Source organism: Anas platyrhynchos, chromosome 6 (genome assembly GCF_047663525.1).
Source record: "Anas platyrhynchos isolate ZD024472 breed Pekin duck chromosome 6, IASCAAS_PekinDuck_T2T, whole genome shotgun sequence".
Classification (NCBI taxonomy): domain Eukaryota; kingdom Metazoa; phylum Chordata; class Aves; order Anseriformes; family Anatidae; genus Anas; species Anas platyrhynchos.
Genome location: NC_092592.1, coordinates 33105832 through 33127457, shown reverse-complemented (window position 1 = coordinate 33127457; position 21626 = coordinate 33105832). Strand labels below are relative to the sequence as shown.

At 42.7% G+C, this 21626-nt stretch overlaps 1 protein-coding gene across 4 annotated transcripts in view; it reads left to right on the top strand.

Annotated features, from left to right (window-relative positions):
• Positions 1–21626, top strand: part of ABLIM1 (actin binding LIM protein 1) — a 191032-nt gene that overhangs the window by 26293 nt on the left and 143113 nt on the right. The window contains exon 1 of one of the 4 annotated variants that reach the window (XM_072039807.1): positions 16388–16655. The exons of 2 other annotated variants lie outside the window; for them this stretch is intronic. In XM_072039807.1, the coding sequence (XP_071895908.1) occupies positions 16643–16655 (13 nt within the window). In that variant the 5' untranslated portion in view covers positions 16388–16642. Of the gene's footprint in view, positions 1–16387; positions 16656–19581; positions 19743–21626 lie in introns of those variants that run through there. One more of the 4 variants, XM_072039804.1, reaches the window with a different exon arrangement.

Genomic DNA, 21626 nt, shown 5'->3' with positions numbered 1-21626 from the left:
GGGGTCTTCTGAAGCCATAGCAGCATTAATCGTGTTACCAGCTGCACACAGTACTCTGACCTTCTGCCTGTGGAAAAGATGCTTCTGTTTGCAGAGCACAGACGTGGTGTGGACACGAGTGTGACATACTTTGCATCATGATCTAAGTGCCTGAATCTTGTTGCTGGATGCTGCTCAATGGCTGCTGTACAGCACCCTATGGGCAGGTGCATCTGCCCACTGGTTCCTTTTTGTGCAGGAGCTGTAAGAATGATGGCACTGCATGGAAACGGGATGCACAGGAGCTTAGAGCTTATCAGCTGAGGGTTTGGATGCTGCTTGGCACCTGCTGACACTCTGAAATGCATCTTTTTAGTTGGTAAATTCCTTGTCCCCTCTGATGTCTCTGTTTTTCAGTGCAGAAGGGAAGGTGGACTCTGAGCCGTGTGAGACCTTCAACTTGGATGTCCTAGGTTGGCAAGCCGTCTTTGGATAGTTGCTAGTACACTGAAACAGATGTGGGAAGACTGGAAGAATAGGTATTTTCCTGCATTAGTGCTGCTTCTGATTCCAGAACTAATCTGGAAAGCACAGAAGACAAGACCCTTTTTTTTTTTTTAATTAAAAAAAATAACTGAAAACTAATGGAACCATTCATGTTTTTCATCCTTTCTCTAAAACGTTCCTTATCCTTAGATTTTTTTCTCTAAATTATTCTGTGTCTTTTTATAGAAGAAAAATACACTTCAGAAAATAAATTCTATTGGCCTTTGTGTTGTGTGCTGCCTGAACAGCAGGTACTTCAATGAAAATCAGCATCTCAATGCCTTCAATCAGTTCAGTAGCATTTAACAGTTTCCATGTAGGGACTGTAAACTTTCGCAGGCCATCAAGTGCAAACCAACTGTGAGCTCAGAAAAATAAAATACAGAGTGTATTTCAGTGGGATATATATTCTTCTAGAGGATAAATATTGATGGAATTTTGCTGTGTGAATCTTAGGTGTTGGTTTCTTTTTTTTTCCTTTAGTTGTCCATCTGTGCACATGAAGTAGCGTGCATCCTATGTCAAAGAATTGATGTTGCTACAGGTGAAATGAACAGTCCTGGAAATGTAGACTTACCTTTGAGTTTAGAAGTAGTTTTTATGAATCTTAGGGGCCTAGTATTACAGACTAGTCAGACACTGCTAGCAAAATATTTGCAAGATTTGGGTCATTGTTCAAATAATTAGGTAAGTTTGTAATGCTCTCTGGGATTAATTTGACTGAAAAAAGTATAAACATTGCATCTTCTGTTTGTGTCTATTTTCATTGCACTTTATTTCCAACTTCGCAGCAGAGCAGAAGCTTCATGAGAGCTGGTACTGTGGAGGACACCTAACTACAAGTAGCTGCAGTATCAAACTGGATGTCCAGAACAGTTGTTACATAATCTACATGTATATTACATTAGATAATCAGTAATGTCTTATCTGTTCCTATTTTTAAGGTATTGAGATTCTTTTTTTTTTTTCATACTATTGTGTTTTATTTTTGTATTCAGATGAGAATGAGATTTCTTTCTTTATTTTCGCAGCTGCATGTAAATGAATAGCATTTCCTTTACCAATTATAAAAGGGATTTGGTGAAAGGCGGATTGTACAGTAGCCGCCTGCTTAGCTGACAGGTGAAACATTTATTATGGGGCTGTATTGTGTTTGTTTGTTTATTATTAAAAATCCCTGGTATCACATGTCCGCTTCTATATTTTTGGCTTCTGAGTAATCAAAGTCATAAATGAAACAGGTGTAAACTTTCCTGGTCTCTTTACAGTGTAGACGCTATACCTGTAGGAAACTTATGATAAAATAAATAAATAAATCTCTTTTAATATTCTCCCAGTATTTTTTTTTACTGTAACTGCAATATTTTTTTCCATTTTGTAAAGTCAAAAGCATGAGAGCTGTTAAAATTGTGGAGTTAGTAATTGTCTTTTTGTTTTGATAGCTGTACAGTGTTACTGCAGAGTAAAAATCAAGCAGAACAGTCAGTAATGTTAATATACAGTTAAATTTTAAAACGTCATGGGAGAAGCCAAGGGAAGACCTTACAATTCATATCAGAGAAGCAGGCAAATAGGTGAGCTCTGTTAAGGAACTGAAAAACCAGGAAGACTTAGGAATATTCCCTGGCCCCTTGGCTGTCTGGTTAAATTAGGTGAATATTGCTTATGTGGCTTTGTGTCTGTAATGCCTAATGCTATTTTATCTTGTCTAGAAAAATCACCTGATGAGTGAAGATGTATAGGTTTAATGCCAGATTTATGAGACTTCTCTCTCTGACGTTACAATTCCCTTGCTGTAGCCCCACGTTCCCAGAATGCCTGTAACAGGGAGGGGGATTAGGCAGCTGTCAGCATCGCTTCCCGTCATTTCAGAACTGACTTGCCATTGTGGATGACTCTGACTTCTCCCTCTCATTTTAAAAATTTAAATAATTGGTGGCTTTTAATTAAAAGACTTGCTTTAATCCATTGCTAGTGAAGCAGAGAGCTGCTCTCGAGTGTCTAGCGCTAATGCACGTATAATAATGTAGCACGGGGTCTAGAGAATATTTATGAGCGGCTGTGCATTTTCTCTGAAGCTTCTACGGTATTTTGCAGGATTTAGACTTTAATATTGAAAGCTGCTGTGAACAAATTTGGGTACCCCGGTTGTTGGATACTGCAGTGACAATGCTGTATGAAGTTGTTAAGGGAGTAGGGAAGGAAGCATTTTACAATGAAAAGGCTGTACTGCTAAAGAGTTTAAGTCACTACATGCAAATAAATTTCTGTCCATTTTTTGACTTGAATTTTGACGTAACTGAAATGGAGTGGTGGAGATGGATCTTCTCTATCCCCTAAAAATAAATAAATAACCTTAGAAAAACACTTGCCCAAGTTTTTTTTTTGAATACTTACTAATTTTGGGTACCGTAGTTTTTGGGTGCCTATTTCAGCTAGTTAAAATTTGATTTTTGAGAAGTGGCATGCAGATAGCTTTGATCAGGCAAAGCAAGAGATTCTGTGTGCAGAATTTTCCTGCAAATTTTGTTTTCCAGTTCTGTTGACATCCTTGTCTTGACCGTTCACCGTATTACATTGCCTGTTTTAAACAGTATCAGGGATGGCCCCAGCACTATGAATATGGTGTGAATATTTGGCATGGTCTCCGGGAAGGGTTCTCATCCAGCCCTATATAAACAGAAAGAAGATCAGTTAAACTAAATTGCTATAAAAATCATGGTCTATGTTTCTGGAACTGTCAACCTTTTTTCTTTTTCTTTTTGTTTCTGAATAAACACTATTTGGCTGAAACTGTCTCTCAGAAACATCCTAAGATGAATCTGTACCTGTGGGCAGGGTTGCTTGCCAGCTTTGCCTGAAGACTTGCTGAATAAGGTAGAAGGAAGAACATCACATATGTTTTCCTTATGCAGATACACCTGACACAGTTTCTGTTTTTGCCCATGAAGGTGTAAGTACAAATGTCAGCAACGCTTGGAATAGTTTTTAGAACTTGAGACTTATTAGCAAGTTACTGATGCAACGGAGTAGAGAAAATAAAATCTACCATTCCTCCTGAGGCCTCATCATGACAAATAATTTCCCCAGGCTTGCTTCTTTCCTTCCTTGTTTAATCTTTTCAAGAGCAGAAAGTTACTACAGAGCACTAGAGTACCAAAGGCAGTCAGCCTGTCTGGGAGCAGTACTTTTAACAAGTGTTTGTCTGCCCATTGACAAGGCTGGAAATACAATAGAATAATAAACAGACGTGTGATGGGGAAGGAAGACATAAAATTCACTCCACTCCACAGGACACATTACTTGGGCTTTTTGTTTCTAACTTTCACCAAGAAACTGCTGTAAGTAAGGAATGTGGCAGATGTTTGGCCTAGTAATGATATCAATGTTGGGTATTTTTGGGGTAAATTATACTTCAAAAATCTTAAAGATGTTTGTCTTCTGTTCTTTCTGGATCTCTGCTATCATGCCTCTCATCACCACACAGCTTCTTAGGCAATGTTTGTAATTTAAAGTAGTGTCAGGCTTGACTCATCCTCGAGTGAGCTTGGGCAAAGGAGACAGGGGATGGCTGCCTGCACTTGTGCGGGGCTGTGGTCATCTGCCTGTGTCGGGGCCGAGTTGGCATTGCGGCACAGCGCTGGGCACCCTGTGAAGGTGCTGCTGGATACCTTGTGAAATGTGACTGCACTGAGGCTCCTGAAACCATATCAGCAAGAAACAAAAATGAATTCCAGATCCAATTCACCTGAGGTAGTTATAGTTTGTTTCCCTAATCCGTGTGTAACTGCTTGATGTATTTTTAGATGCATCACTCAGTAGCTCTCCTTAAAGATATGATAGGTTCCAGTTACTTGATTATAGTACTTTTTGCTTCTTGTCTCAGTGTGGCATAAAATTGTTGCAGTCCACATAAGAGAGAGCTTCTAGTCTTAAGCATTATAGTTTGATTATACAGCTAATACCTACTCCAGTTAGTCTCCTGATGTTTTGGTAAAGTCATCCCCTGCAAGGCTCTCTTCCTTGAGTATATCTTCTTTAAGCTGTGTATTTGAATGCATGCAGACAGAATACTCAGCTAAGTAACAGGTCACCTTTGCTCTTACCTCTTTCCATCTCTGTTTTTCCTCCCTGGTCTATCTTCAAGTGTGTTTTGTCTTAAAGGGAGTAGGGCAACCTGTGGGTGTCTGAGAATTCAGATTTGACCGTTTTTCATTCTATGCGAAATAAAGGCAGTGAAACAAAGACCATCGAGCAGTTCAGTAGCAAAGAGAAAAACTTGTTCATGGCTGAAAGTAATCCTTCCAGTTTCAATACCAGGAAATTCTCAGGCTTAAGACAATCTGCAGTGCTCTGGGTGTATAGATTTACCCTGAAACAGTACTCTCCTGCTGCTGTGCTTGGCATCAGTTTGCAAATGTTATTCTCTGAATGTGAAACTCCTACCTGCTTACTGCAGTGGGACTTCTGCTTGTCAGCGCTTTTATCAGCCTGCTTCATAGTCCAGTAAGGGCTGTAAAGTTCCCTGGAGTCTCTGGGACAAGTGGTGCTACCAATGTAATGTAGAGCACAGTGGGGATGGCTGGCACACGTTCTGTAATGCGGCACAAAGTTTGGTCTGTTCCTACTCCCTCTTCTGGGTGAGGGTTACATAAGAGCTTGCAGGAAACCTACAATTTAAAGAAACCAAAGCACTCTTCAGGATTTACAGGTTTTTGCCAGTCTCACTGTTAAACCTACGACAAGTATAAACAACCTTTGTTTTCTCTTGTACATTCACTTTAACCCGTGAGAGAGAAGTGATGCGTCCAAGATTCCTCAGAAAGTCTGTGGTGAAGGTAAGGCTTAACCTCAGACATCCTGGGTGCCACTGCAGGCTGTTAGTTACCCTTCTTCATGCTCCTTCGTGCTCCACTCTTTCCCCTCAGAGCTATGTACTGATAGTACAGACACTTCCACAATGAGGTGTAGTGAAATAATGCTAGAGAGAGAATCACCATCACCCTGTCATGCCTAAATAAGCGTGCACTCAGGCATGCAGGCACACTTGCAATCCCATAGCCATTTAAATAGGTGACAGCATAAGGACAAATTCTCCTGCATTTATACCGTTTCAAGTTCCCTTGACGGTACAACTCGGTCTCTGGAGCTGCAAAGGTTTGCACTCATCTGAATTTCAAAGTAGCTGCTGAAGCCTTCAGTTACGTGTGACCGCTGTGCTGGTTTTCTCTAGGAAGTCGGTATCACGCCGGTCTGATCAGTGGAATGCTGCTCGACTTCTCCAGAGCTCGCTGCTTTGCAGATATGTAGGGCATAAACACAGCTTAACTCTCACCCTGTGCCAGCTTGGCACGAACAAGAAAGCTGCTCTCCCAGTTAGCTACAGGCAAAAAGCTTGTCTGGCTAATGCTGGTCTTTTAGGAACGCTGTACGAGAGTGGAAGGTGACTTAAAAGTTGTAATCCTTGGGAAGATGTGGTGTTGGACAAAGCAGGGAGTGCTGCCTGCAGCTTTTTGTGGAAAATATCGGGAAGATGCTTTGGCAAGCAGAGGGAGTTGCTCCTCGGCTTGTGTTGCCTCCCTTGTGCCTGCTTGACTTTGTTCCTCTCCGCAAGTGTAACTTCCTTGCATTGTCAACTGCTGCAAGGGTGTTGTTTGAAGGAAATGGGTCATAAAAACTTCGTTAAAGTCTTAGTGGGAAGTGGTAAGAGCAATAAATCTATCAGAACAGGTTATTCCTGTCCCCAAGTGAGGCAGCAGCCAACCCTGGTTGTAAGGAAAGTCTCGGTGTTCAGTGACTGCTGCCTGATCCTTCGGCCTACATCCAGCTCAGAAGACTTCTGTAAAATTCAGGCAGTTTTGGTTCCTTTGCTGTTCCTTCTGTAGTCTCTGCGTAAAGTCTGCGCTTGAGGAGAAGCTGAAGGCTGTCGAGTACAGCTCAAGTGACAGCTGGCATCATCCATGGCGTTCAGCTGCCATCGTCTTTGGAGCGGAGCCTGACAGGGGCATCGTGTGCTGTTCCTGCGGTCTGTGATGGGACGGCAGGGACCTGTCACTGCTGCCACCCCCTGCTGGTTGTCCCTCACTGACCTTCAGCTGGAACCCAACTTCTTGCTGAGGGGACTGATGGTGGGGGAAAGGCTGCACCCAGCTGTTACTGGGGTTGCTCTTCCAGAGTACACGAGGCTTTTTCTGCCAGGTATTCAAGGAAAATGCTAAAAAATCCCCCTGCTTTGGTTACTTGGGTATCAGAAACAAAGAAGTAATGGCCTTGTGGAAGAGCACCTTGAGTTACAGGTGTCTGACACTGCCATCACCAGGAAGATGAGGCAGGGGTGTTTGTTTCTGTTTGCTCTCCAGCCTTTTGTGGCAGCTGACACAGTCCGATGGAGGGACATAGGAACGATTCCTCCAGATTAAACAAGGATGTGAATTCAGACTGGAAGGTGCTCTGATTGATCTTAATTTATTCTTGTAATGCGCTAACTGAAATTAAGGTCACTCTTAGTTATGAACAAGAGTGTCCACAAAAAGCTTTAAAGTACTTTATGTAATTCATTTCAGAAGTTAATTTGAATTAATTTTCTGAAATGTCTGCAGGCAGAAAACCCATTATAGTCCGTCTTTGAAGACTGCAAGCTCTCCAAAGTAAATCTGCCTGTGCCATAGCAAGTCATTATAACAGAGCGACACGGCGGTGTCCCAGTGGGCTGCAGGCAGCCCTGTGTCACACCACCTCGCCACGTCCCCCGTGCCCAGGTCTCTCCTCCACGCACAGCCATTGCCTCAAGCCCAGTGCCTCTTACTCCCAGTGCAGTAATTTCCATTTGCTTTCCCCTGGCTCTGATGTATGGCACCTTCACCCACAGCTGAGCGAGTGAGTCTTTAGACACATTTTCCAGCGTTTCAGCCAGAATTTCTGCAGGGGTCCAGCTGCTGGGAGCGAGGAATGGCAGGCTCCCCAGGGAACATGGCTCCTGGCCTGGCTCCGTGCCCTGAAGGCTTCCTGTGTGCCACCTCCTGCCAGTTAGCCCCAGCCTGTGACTTTGGTGGCTGCTGTTCTCACTGGTGACTCAGACAAACGTGTTCTGAAAAAGCTGAATCCTGCTTGTACATTCGGGAAGGCTGGGAGACCGGAGGAAAGACTGGGTGCATGGGGACTGCTCTGAGCTGCGAATTCCAGCTGGATGGCACTGCTGCTGTGCCTGTGCCGCTCTGCCACACAGAAAAATTGTGCTTGAGAGTGTTCTGACGGACACCTTCCTCTGCCACTCAGGAAAGTGTGTCTGTTTGAGCTTCTCTTCTGGTTCAGGTCCTCTCTTATGCTACTATATTAAAGGATTGTGCTGGTCTCAGGCACTAATTCAGCAGCCCAGGAGATCCCTTTCATACTCAGAGCTGCTCAGAAAAGGCCTCCACTTTTATGGAGTAATTCTAAGGGATATGCAGAGGGGTTTATTATATTATTTTTTTATTTTATTTTTTTGTCATCTAGCCCCTCAGATGCCAAGTGCATTGACTTCCCAAGAGCTGCAGACCCTTGCTACAGAATCGGTTGTTTCCACGGTAGTGCTGCTGAGGCATATGGCAGTAATGAGATGCTGCACTGGGACCACAACAAAAGAGCCGGTCCCTTCTGTGATGGACACTACCCAGTCAGAAAATGCTCTGCTACCTTAAAGCCTTGCTTGTGAAGCTGTAGCTACACTGGGCTAAAGACAGGCAGCGGGCTGTGTGTGGAAATCATCCAGGAGCTGAAGTCAGCGCAGACTGTGGCTGCCCGCTAATGAAGTTGTTTTTGTTGCTGCAGTTCGGGCCGGGTGCTGGCAGCCTGTCAGCAGCTGCTGCTGCCAGCCGTGCTCCATCCAGGCTGCTGGATGCCTCCTAGCGTGCTCCCAGCGCCTGTGTAGGTGATGCTCGTACTATTCTGGGGACAGCCAAACCTTATCTCACATGTTTCGAGGGTGGAGGCATTGGCTCTCACTTCTGGAATAAATACTGTCATCTCAGAGCACAGGGATGTATTTCTGGCCCCCCAGTGGGGCAACCAAGGACATAACCTGGTGGTCACTTGGGCTGGCAACAACGTCAGCTTGTTTGTCCAGCCCTGCTTCGGAGGCTGTGAGCTTGCAGAGCCCTTACCTCTCCCATGCCTAATGGGGCTTACACAGGAAATAAAGTTTACGTGGGAATGCCTTTAAGGAAAGATTTGGAACCGTTTTCTCCAAGAACAGTTTTTCCTTAAATAGAAATTTGTTTTTCCTGAGCCGTAAACAAGAGTTGTCACTACAGGCAGGCCTGGAACATGTATTTCACCAACTTTTAAATAAGCATTTGTATTATTTAGTGCTAGCAGCGACCGGTTTGTCACCTCTCCAAGGCACTGGAGCCGTTAAAATATTTCCAAGGTATTTCTAACCCACCTCCTGTCAGATTGCCTTATGATAGCTTTACTCACAATGTACATTGAAATTTATGTGAATTCCTTTAGATCTGTGTGTGTTTGTGTTTTGTTGGAAAGGAGTGAAGTTGAGTAGGAAGCAGTGCCTTTAGAGAAGCCAGGATTTTTCATCTGCTTTAGCTATACTATAAGCTAGCAAGTTTTTTTATTTCTTAAACTGCCTCCATGAGATAGAAAAGCTCTTAGGTTTTTCTCTGGTTTTAATGTGGTTTTATGCAGAAGGAATGCTATTGGCATAGAAGAGCAGTGCTTTTGATTTCTGACCGTGTGAGTAATACGCATATCAGGACATAGGTGTCATTAATTATTCCCAGGATTAGATTTTTGTTTTTATTTTTTTCATGTGGTTATAATTGAAGAACAATAGGCATGGCTGTGATGGCCCAGCTCATTTGTTTACTTTGGAAGCTGCTTTGTACGCTTGGATTTGCTGAAACTGACTTTTGGAAAATGGGACTCTTGTTGCAGAGGTCCTGAAACGACAGCTTTGCAAATTAATTGGCGGTAATAGTGAAAGGGTATGACCAAGTCTGCTGAGACAGATGACTCGGAGGTGAGGGAAGGATTGGCATGGTCAGGCCAGCTGGAGATTTTAGAAGACAGTTGTTAGAAGTACTCTGGTGCCTCTGGGAATAGGGTATAGGTGGCATGGAGATGAGACGAATCAAGTCTAAAAGAAACTGATTTGTCTTGAATTTGAGGTCTAAACTCGATACAGCATTTAAGAGTTTTTAAAAATTGAGGGGTAACACCATGCTTTATTATTATTTTAGTATTTTAGATTGATAAAAGAATGATCATTGTGAATTTAATCTAGAGATCACTGGTAGAATTTTCTTGGCATTGCAAAAGTATGAGAAGAATCCAAAATGAATCTTGAAGAACACAATGAATTTAAGCCTAGCAATGAGACAGAATTTAAGATTAAAAATAGCATTTAGTCTGTAGCTGGAAATAGTTCTGAGCTGGAAAAATTAGTGACACAACAGTAAAGCTATCTGGAAACTGAGCTTCCAAGAATATGTGATCCCTGTAAAAGTGTCTGCGCAAAATGGACCAACGCTCACAGAGGATGGAACAAAGGATTTGTGTTTCCAGTGTAGGTGTCTGTAAGGTATGTGCTCTCCAGCCTTACAAATCTGGGATCAGAGACACACTCTGGGTGGAATTTGTTTTGAACCACCTTCTTTGGCAACGCAGTTGACCTTGAGCTAGACTTTTGATTCTCTTTAGCGTACATAAACAGCCTGCTAAAAGGCCAAACAATTTGTTGGCTCTTTTTTTTTTTTTTTTTTTTTTTTTAATAAACTCTTAATTTATCACGGAACAAATGTGAAACTCATGATAGAAATTAGTAGAATAAGTGTGTAGGTGTCATCAGTGTGCACAGACTGCTGACTAAGTGTTCAGTCAAATGCCAGCTAAATCTCACTGGCTTGCATTAATTTTTGCCCATTAAATTGTTCCATGTGCTCTCAGATGCTGAAGGGTGTGGAATTATTTTCTGGTTGATCTGAGATGGATGGGTAACTATGACAGCTCATTCTTTAAATAGAAGACATCTTAGCTGCTTTCTGTTCATTGCAGGAGGGCAGGTTAATTAATAACAAGAGAATGAGGTGTTAAAACGCCTTGCTAGTTTCCCTTCTGTGAAAGTAATAGGAAGAAAATGGACAGAAGAGAAAGCTGTTGCTAGTAATGCAGGGGAAAGGGAGGAATTCTCAGGTGGTGACCAAAGTGTCGTCTGTTTCCATATGGGATGCGTGGCTATGAACATCTTGGGCTTCTGAAATGGCACAACAGCTCTTTGTAGTGCTAACTGCCAAGTTTCACTCGGGGTGGTCATCCTTCAACCCATTTTGTCCAGGCTTTGGTGTGTAGTAGTGGTGCAGCTTTGCACTGAGTGTGCTTGCTGTTCTTCAAGCTGACACAACGTCTGATAGAGCCTATTTGCAGTCAGACTGGGGTCGTGGACTCACTGGGTAGGCTAGATTTTTGGAGAACTGGCTAGATCATTAGGCTGAAGGAGCGTCTAGCAGCCTGTCCCAAGCAGGGTACCTCAGGTGTTGATACTGGAGTTACTGCTGTTCAACATCTTCCTCAGTGACCCAAATAGAGGGGCAGAATGCCCCGTTAGAAAGTTCACGGGTGGCATCGAACTGGGAGAGCAGCCAGTAGCTGGAGGGAAAGCAGGGTTCCCACTCAGAGGCACGTGAGCCACCTGGAAGGATGGGCCAGCGGGGGACTTGGGGTGTTCTGCAAGGACAAATGGAGTCTGGCACGTTGGATGGAAGAACCAGGCAGGCTGGGAGCATCCACGAGCAGAGAAGGACTAGTGGGACCTGATGGACAGGTAAAATGAGAGTCAGCACTATGCCCAGACAAGCTTGCTTGTGACACTGAGAGCTCACTCTGCAGGGGAATAAAATTTACAAGGTTTTCAAGAATGTAGCTTTCAGATCAAGGGGAGTGATGGCTCCCCTCTGTTCAGCAATGAGAGCTTCCTCTGGAACAGCATCACAGTACCCAGTTCTACACACACCTCCTGCTTGGAGAGGTGCCAGCCATCAGATAGCAGCTGACCCCGTAGGAGTTCCAGAATTCACACTACCAGGGATCTCCTTCTCCATCCCCGGTGCATTCATTGCTCTTGCTTGAAAGGGCTCTTCCTTTTAAACCCTGTTCAAATGACCTGCTGAATGTTGGTCAATAGGAGTTTCTGTATTTTTGGTCTCTTGTCCCACATATAAGTCCTGGACAGACTTCACTTACTTTAGCAGAAAATTTGGGGCAGAAAGAAGAAAGGACTTGCACCCAGGTGAGCTCCCTGTGCATGGGGTGCTGAGTGATAGAAGCAGCAATGCTGAGCTACCGGTTAGGGGTGGCAGGTAGTGCTGAGCCTGGTTCTTGGCTTCTGCCCTTGTACCACAGATAATAAATAAATAACAGAACCGCTGATTCTGCAAGGCAGCCCCGATGCATTTGAAATAACTAGAAGCAAATGTCATTGCCCTACTTCTAAATAAAGCTCACAGGTATAAAAGCATGGGAATGTGAGTTAAAAGAAGAATAAATCTCCATATCTTCCTCTCTTTTGACCTACCAATTTTTGTAAATTATAATCCTGTATTTCTCTATTTAACTTTTTTTTTTTTTTACTGCTCATTTGTTAGATAAACAGAGTGCATATAATCCTGAGGTCTGTTATGCTACCACTTTCAGTTTTCCCTGCTTAACATAACAAAAAAACAACAACAAAACCTTATTTATTCAGATTCACTAGTGCTTGACATTCTGAAATTCGCTGTGTGGCTATTGACTAGACAGGTGTTGAAGTTAAAAAACAAACAAACAAACAAAAACCCCTCTTACTTAGGTTTCCGAATTACCTTGCTTTAATCACTGTGATAAGAAAGAAAATTTTCTTGGTCTGAAGTCACATCTCATACTTAGTATTGTCAGTGGTAATAAAAATTTAATGAAAGGATTTTTAATATAATTCAGTAGGCTGTGATAAAAATTGCCTTGAAGCAAAAAAGAACTATAAGGCATCATTTGAATTCTCCCAGTATTTTTCCTTATCAACTGTGCTTTATACTTAAAGCACACGAAGTGCTGTAAAAGCCATTAACTGCTTCAGGTTTTCCCTTTCTAGCAAATTTTAGAGCCTTGGTCCTCAGCTACTGGTGATTGGTCTAAGCAACAGTTACCAAAAAGAGAGAGACAGCTGATTTTTCAGTTGTGTAAAATTGCTCATGTGTTGTCATTTTTACTTCTCCTATTGGCTGTGTCAGTACTTGCACATGAAAACAGAACTGAAAAGCTGTCTTGTGGGGTCCTGCCTGGAGTGGTGTAACACCTAGCTTCTTGCTCTGGCTTTGCCCCTGATCTGTGGCGTGCAAAGTTAGACTTAGGCATTCCTTTCTCTTTATGTCTTAATTTGCCCCCCTGTCTGGTGGTTATCCCACCTGATCAGGTTTGAATTGATGCAGGGATGTTGCTACCTCCAGTGGTGTCTCAGTGTTACTGAAGTATGAATGGCTGAACTTCTCATTAACCCCCGAAACAATGCTCTGGTTATTCTGAAAATGTAGAGCAGGTCAGCTGAACTGCAGACTCATTTGAGCAGTCTTAATGACAGAACTTAACCATTGTTGCTGATTTTTATCTCTGGGGTACAGAATTCCTTTGACCTGATTTGAGCCTGCTGCAAGAGTGTCTGAGGAGGGGTCTCTTTTCACATACTCATGTAAAACATGACAGATGAAATATGGAGACATTTGTAAACTTGAATATTTGTTTTTGAGAAATTACTGATCAAGGTGGAAGAGATTATGGGGTCATACAGATGGAAAACATAGGTGTCTGCTAACCAAGTGTACTGATGGCAAATTTGGTTGGCATATTCAGTGCCAAGTAGGGATCAGCATGTCGTAGGAGTTGGGGCAAATCATAGAAACAGGTTAAAATTAAGTTTTAGTAAGTAAGTGATATTTGTGTAGTTGGGGACTAGGGACTTTTGCTGCCCATTAGGAATTAACCATTGGGGGAATGACTGTCAAGGAGAATGCTCACCCCTTGTTTGATGGCAGGCTGATGGTGGGTGGGTAAACCCCAACTTCTCTAAACTGGTGTGTGTTGGTGGAGCCTAACAGAACAGATGCTGAGAGAAGATGTACCTGTCAGGGAACACATCCAGGAGTACGTGGCACTAGCGAAGGGAAAGGAGCTGTTTTAATTGATGGATGAAGCTGTCACAGGAAAAAAGTTCATAAACATCCTGTTAACAAATTTAGTATAGGAGACAGAAGGAACTGAATCCTGACACCTGGCTTCCCGTGGGACTTGTAGATGTTTATTTTTTAGGTTGGAACTTGGTCAGGTTAGATGAAGAGTTGTGTGATGTTATAGCCTGTAATTGCTGACCGCTGAACTTGATACACTGGGAAGTGTATCACAGAGACTGGTAAATTAAACTTCGGTTTTAAAGATTCACACCAGGTGATGTGTGAAGCCTGATGCCGAGGACAGGTGTGCTCTCAGGGTCCTGTGATGCTGAGTCTGGTTCACTCCCTTACATCATGCCTCACACTGAGGAATTTCTGTGCTGACAGTCAGCCTTGGTGTATTATATTAAAACTCCTGACACAAATAAAGCCACGTGTGTTTGGGTTGAAGGAGAACATCTGCACAACTGATGCCTGCCTGTCACTTTTTTGCTTTTGGAAATCTGATTTTGTATCTTTACAGCAGTTACTCATTATGAATTAATTCTTCAACCAGGCTTTTCGTTTGGGTATTAGCTGACTTTGAGGGTTGTGTTTTTCTTGAGAAAAGCGAGGATGTAAGTTTTCTTGTCACTGACAGAGTGAAATATTTTTCTTTTCCTTGAGAGTTGTTCAGCAAGCAGATCACAATTGCAACCAAATTGTGTCAAAGTTAAAAAAAAAAAAAAAAAAAAAAAAAGATTATTTGAAAGCAAAAAACAGAGCAAGAGCAACCATAACCAGCTGAGGATCTCACTCAAAGTTATTTATTGTGAAGATTTGGTAAATGCCAGCCTCTGGTGGGAATAAAAGTCACTCCTTCTGCTAATACATTTTCGCTCTGAAAGAAAAAGCATTTACTTAATGAACAAGATGCCAATAAAAACAGGAACATAGAAAAGTTCATTAATGAGATGATTTTAATAGGTCCTCTTTTGTTTCTTGGCAACAGAAAGCATATGACAGTCAAGTGTTTGCCAAACATTTTATCTTCATGCTATCCCTTTGTGATCCATTGCTTGGCGCCTGTGTTAAGAGCCAAGTCAGGGGAACGCAATCAGTATCAGCAAGTTCCCAAGCTACAATTCGGGGTGGAAAAGCACAGAGGGAGGTTGCACATTGTTGTAGCTCAGCAAATGCTTAGCATAAAAAAAGACAAAATTGTTCAGTAAATCTTTATTTAAAGTGTAATGGGAGACTGCCATTTTAGTCTGAGAAGCTATTTAAATCTCAGTGTATCACAAGCGATATACTCGCATTTCTTGCAAGCATACGCTGAAATCCCAATAGTGCTGACTCAGCATCCATCCTTCCTGCCTGTGTATGTTGGGGAGCATGCAATTTAGAATCAGAGAATCAATTTACTCCCTCTTCTTGCCTTCTAGTAATGACTGTAAGGACAAGGACGCCTGGGCCCTTTCATCAGGGCTGTCACTACCTCAGCGTGTGAACTCAGAAAGTGACTTGTCTATATGGGTGGAAATTTTAAACACAATACTTAAAATTAGACACATATAAACAGCTTGTATTCATGCAGGTGTAAGGTCTTGTTGGAAAAAAAAAAAAAAGGCTTCTGTGCTTGTTTACCTCTAAAACCGAGTGGTGTTGAAAGAGGATAAAAATTTCTAAAATCTATGGGCAGAGAAAGCATGTAGAGAATGATTCTGCAATTTGTTTATTTATTTCCCCCCAAAGACTTTTGAGACTTTTGGCCTCAACCTCATTGAATTAGTAAGTGAGAGGCTTAAAAGCTAAGAGCTGTTGGGGAAGTGCTTCTTCATTCCTCGTTGGAGTGCAAGATGGAACTCACCACTTCGGGGTGTAGAGCAGTGAAAAGGAGGAGGGAGGTGTTCTGGGAGGAATTAGAAGAATTTAGAGAGAATGGGTGCCTTGGTAGCTGGCAAACACTGCTCCAGAGGCAGTCCCCAGCCTAACCACCTCTTGCTGCAACGTGAGAGAGAATCTAGAGCGCTCACTCAGTGTTTGCCCTGGTTTGTATGGTTTTTCCCTTAAGCAGTTGCTCTTGACTGCTAGCAGAGGCATTGCAGGTTTTATATCTTCATTTAAGCCTTAGCTAATTAGAATACTGTACAAGTTAATTAATGTTTTTAAAACCTTGAGATCATCAAATGGAATGGATATGCAAGAATTTCAAATGATGTCTGAAGGGGGAGGGCAGGTCTTTATCTAACTGAAGGGGTTCAGTGTTGTGCCTTTGGCCCAAACATCCCTCATAACACATGTTATGTGGGCTGCTGTGCTGGGCTCTGGGGCTGTCTGGGTGCTGAGTTCTGCCTTAATATAAGCCTGCCTTTAAAACCGTGTGACATTTTGTAAAATGCCCTGGGATGCAGCAGGATGAAAGGTGCGTAAATACATGTAAAACGTTATAATTAGGATGCAATTAGCAATGCACAGGGAAGGAGTGTTTGCCTGGCTTCGCTTTGTATGTCTATAAAGTTTCATTATTCTGGAGCACAGAGTGCATGGCATAACGCTTGTTCCAAGCAGTTACACTTGAAAATAATTGCTACGCACAAGCATTAAGGAAGTTACTGTAAATTAGTTTCTGCTGGGAGACAGAGACATTGCTGGTGATGCAATAATTTCACTGGATGGAGAAAAAAAATCTGGAATAGTCACCACTGGAAGCAGTAAATGAGAAGGAGAGTAACTAGCGATCAAGAGCCTCAGCCTAGACTGGGAGGTGAGGGAGGTTGTTGGCTGAAGTAACGAGGAAGAGTCTGCTGGTGATTTCCATCCTGTGAGCTGCTGGTTCTGCTGCTGGCCCTTACGAACCAGCTCCGGTGAAAGGCTGCGTCATCACAGGAGCTGTGCATGCATATTCTGTTATGTGGGGCTGGGAGTGAGAAGAAACAAGGAGAAAAGCTATGAAGGAACAGGGTAAGTTAATTTCCTCATGATAAGAGCATACTCGTCCTTAAAAACCTCAGCCCTGTCCCTGTTCCTGCTCCCTCTCCTCCCTTTTTTTCTTTCTTTCTTAATAATTTTCTCCAAACACGAGGTTGAATGCCTAGGGTTGGGATTCCAGGTACAGACTCACAAAGCTGAGCATAGAGTTTTGTGGTCCTGGGCAGATTGCTTAAGTGTTTTCTTAATCTGTAGAAGGGAAATAATATCTCAACAAGGATAAGATCTTCCAGGGACCAGGCTGAGCTATTATGGTCTAATGTTGTCTAGGAAGAAATGCTTTGGAAACTTGAAGGAGAGGCTGAGATGCCTGCTGTGTCTCCCAGCAGACACAACAGGAATTTGCTGCTTCGTGAATCTGTGGCTGTCTGAAGTGGCCGATAAAGTCCCTGATTAAGGCATTCCCTGATAGTTGGCAGTTTGTGGCTCTGGGAGCTTCTGTTTGGATTACATGAAGTCCAGAGCAGGGAAAAATGGTATTAAATGTAAATGAAAGCTTCACAAACACACTCTTCAGTTTAAGAGCCATCAGATTGTTAGTCTGTGTGCTGGCGTCACCAAGGATGTTGTTGCTTCTCTGTGCTGCTGGCACCAGTGTAAATTCTGCAAGGCCCTTGCACCACGGGGCTGGTTATGCTCAGACAATGCAGGAATTACAACAGGCCTGAGAACTGCATAGGATGAAGTAAGCTAAATCCAGTGAGATTGCTGTAGATCTAATAGCTAACAAGTCTCTGCTGTGCTTTAATAGCCAACAAAAACATCTCTCTGCTGAGCATAACAGACTGCAGTATTTCAGAGTCTTGTCACTTGGCGAGATTTGAATGTCTTTTTTTTCATGGGAACAACACACAGTGTTTATGGCAGCACACCCATGGATTTCAAATCCCCCAGGGTTTCTGGAGGCTAGAGCCTCAGCAAAAGAAAAGTGAACAGAGATTGCTGAGATGAGACTGGGGACTGGTAAAGTGCATGAGAATTGATCACTTCTCACTAAATTACCAGAAATGGTCAGTTAATTTAACATAGATGAAAGTCAACGTACAATCAAGCTGTGTTATAGAGGGGTGCGTATGTACATACACAGCCACACAGAAGAGTTAATGCATGGCTCTAGCATAGTGTCCAGTACTATGGCTATTAATAATATAGAGCTGGTGTGAGCACGGTGAGTTGTACAATACGTAGATGTCTATTGCATCATTCTCAACTTCTCCTTTCATCTCTTCACCTGAGCAAAAAAGATCAAGATGTGGTTAGCTGCCGAAGTCACAGAGCCCTACTCCAGGAACTTGCCTCTGAACGAGGCCGGAGACCCAGAGCGTGCCTCTGCAATTGTGTCTGAGACATATGCACTGCATAGCTGTATCTAGGATCAGAGTCAACAAAAATAAGTGCTAATGGTCAACGCTTCCTGGGAATGCAGCACTCTAATTCTTTTTGTCTGTAGAACAGGCCTAATTGTATTTGCCTACCACATAAGAGTGTCAGTGAAGGTAATTAAAGCACAGAGTGCCTTGATTATTAGAAAGGAGGATGGGGGTGGAGAGAAAGCAGCATTTCTGTTGAGCTAATCACTTTCTGTCAGGCACGTTGAAGTCCAAGCGGAGTGAACGCCCTGTCCTGTACTACACGTAATTTGGCAGCAAATAAAAAGCATAAAGGTGAAGGAGGAGAACAGCAGCCTGCGACTAAAGGAAGGGAGGCCAGGTTCCGGGCCTGCATTTACAGCTGTCTGAGCGTCTGGATGAGTGTAATTTTAACGAGCTGGCTGAGAAGATGACAGTTCAGTGCGGGGAAAATGAAGTCAAGAGTTCAGGAAATTCAGGATTTACTATTTGAAGCAGGGAATGAAAAGTAGTTGGCCAAAATTTGGATGTAGGAGTTCTTACCCAGGAACCCAGCAGATCTTGTATGTTTCTGACATCTTTACATAAGAGTTCAGACAAGAGAAAATGTGGGGTATTTGCCCTTTTTGGGGAGTTATTAAAAGTGAAATTTTAGGGGAAAAAATGTGATTCCTTCTTCTATTCTTTCAGGGAATAGAACTGAAAGGTTTTAACCAGTTGTTGGGGCCCAGGGGAAAGAAGAGAGCCAGAGAAGCGAGTGTGCAGTTCAGGTGGTACAGGTGGAAACTGAAGGGATTGAAGCAGTTAAGGAAGACAGCCTTAGGCTTTGGTGGATGGTCTAAAGGACATGGAGAGGAACTTGGAAAGCAGACAAGTGGAAAGGAACTGAAAGCTTTTCTGGGAATCTTGTTGCCAAGAGGATGTTACGTGGAGGTAATGTAGACCTGGTGGGTATTGAGGATGTTGAACACAAATCTGTCAGACAAGAAGATTCATTAATTCAGCTGCTCGTGGAACAGTTTGTCTCTTGTGCAACTGCGTAGAAGGAAGTGCCTGGAAGTTTACACTTGTAGCCAGCCTAATTGCCTCTGTCCGGGTGGGATGTTCTGGGAACCTGAGGAAGATGCATGGGACTTCAGCTTTCCCTGCTATAAGTGTGTACGGAAAGTGATAAAACGGTGTTTCTGTGATCCCTGGCTTACACGGGCTCTTATTCTTTTGTTTAGGTGCAATATATCCAAAAAAGAAGAGCAGTGGAGTAGAAATGAGGCACAGAGTAAAATAGAAGTAAAGCAGTTGTAGGACAAAATGAAGTCTGCCTGCAGTCAGCCTTTGAGGCAGGTTAGGAAAAGAAAGTTATCAGTGGTATCAGCTGCTTTGAGGTGCTTGATACACTGGAACATACCACTGTTTGAAGGGCAATATACCATGGTCCTGATGATGAATGGAATATCTAGAGGAAAATACTCACTCTTCCTTTAAACTGGGAACATAGACACACCTATTTTGCTAGGGCCACTCCCTTTAGTACTGCTAACCCAGGAAATATTGGGAGTAAAGCCATAAAGTGAGCTACCTCTGAAGGATCTCTGCCGTTTCTCTGGCTTTACATCTCTGCTCTGGAAGGCTGTAGCTTCTGAGGTCCAGAAACGTTACTGCTTGAGAACACGAATGGAACTAGAAATACATCCGAGCTCTGAAAACGGCAAAGGTTTGTCCTGGGCTATAGCTCTACTGATAAATTACATAGGTTAAAACATGCACAGGACATTGGGTGTTGGGTTTACAGAGGGAAAACGGTCTGAAGAAGTTCTGTTGGACTGAATATTGCATGTTTGCTAGTAGAGCAATTTCTTTAGTTTCACTTTTACTGATTAAGCAGTTAAACCCTTTCCCAGTTTGGTGTATTTTATGTAACAGAGTCCATGGACTTTGCTACATGGCTGAGCAGTGAGTGTGTGCATCCATGTGCTTCTCCTCTGAAGTGAATTTTGCAATGTGAGGAGTGGAGCACAACCAGGTGGAATTAAACAGCCTCATTGTCCAGCTCTGACTGTGTGCTTGTGGGAAGCTCTTCCCTGCTCTGTTTTCGTGGTTCTTCTGTTTTATAGGTGAAGATGATAACAGCATGCTATTGCTGTGGGGTAAGTTCTGTATAAAGAGGTTTCAGTGCTTTTTTGTGATGGAAGGTGGCATAAAAGTTCCAAGTATTGTTAATTAATGCTTTGAATGAAAAGCTGATAACTTGATCTGTGCGATTGAGGGCAGCTTTCTTTGGAATTTGTCCTGAGGAAACATTGCTGTACAATCTGTGACTTACTGACTAAGCACACCTACGAGTTCTTGGCTGTCCTGCGACTGTCTGTCACTCCTGTTTGCTTTTGCACAGGAGGCGGGCAGCAGGATGTTGGGCAGCTGCTGCTGGCAAGCCCTGCTTTTTCCTTGTTACAAGGTGCTGCAGGTATGACTGAGCAGCACTGACTGCTGACGTGTAGCAACCTGCAAGGAGGCACTGGAAGCACTTTGCTTCTGAACACCAAAAGACCATTCATTGGTGGTAAGGTACCAGCGAGTGATACAACATCACTGATGTGCATGCAAGCAGCCTGCAAATCTTAATTAATTTGTCAAACTTTTTTTTTTTTTTTAAATACCACAATCTTAAAAAACATGAAGGAAGATGCATGCTTATAAAAAGACATTTAGCTTTCTTAGTAACCCAAGTGTGGGTAGTTGCTTACTCTCTTATGCTTGCACAGATAAACAAACCTCCCAGGACCCCATTTGACTTCAGGGGTTACAGCTGGCAAAAGTAAAATCATATTTTCTTTTTGCATTGCGTAATCCAACATTTGTCACTTAAAAATAATGTCTCACACAGACATCATCTATCTTTATGGAGCTTAAAAAATGTACAGGTATGCATATTAGATAACTCTATATATCTCTTTATGAAAAGTATCACTTTACCTTCAAAAAAAACAAAAAAATCTACCTGTTTATAACAGCAACAACAAAACAAATTCCATTCCTAATTATTCCTTGTAGGCCAAACACTTCACCTAATGTGGGACAAGATAGAACAGTTCTATTTCTGTTGCATCTCTCAGTGTGTGGTGAATGAGGTGTGCAAAATTACTTTTTTCCCCTCCTTATTTCTTTACTATTTTATTTTTAAATTCTGTTTTGGCTGATTGCAACATAAATTAATCCTCACAGAAGTGCAAGTTTAAAATCAGCTATTTCTGTGTTGCTGTGATGTGGGAAACTGCCATATCATTACATGAACGTGCTGATGAAAAGAGCATCTGTCCAAATCCAGTGGGGATTCATTCTAGTGAGGTTAGACTGAATATCTGCTTCTGCCCTTCCTGAACAGATACACAGAGAGTAGGGGAAGTCTTGCTTATATCTCTGCCTGCTTTGGCTGGTGCAGACGACCTCTTGTGTGGGTTTGGAAATCTGTTCTCACTGTTGAGGTCGTAGCAGATAAACTTCTGACTGCCACACTGATAAAGCACAGGAGGGAAGAATTGATGGCTTCTCTTTCATACTCTAGCAATTTGTACTTTCTCTTCTCTAGCATTAGGAGGAA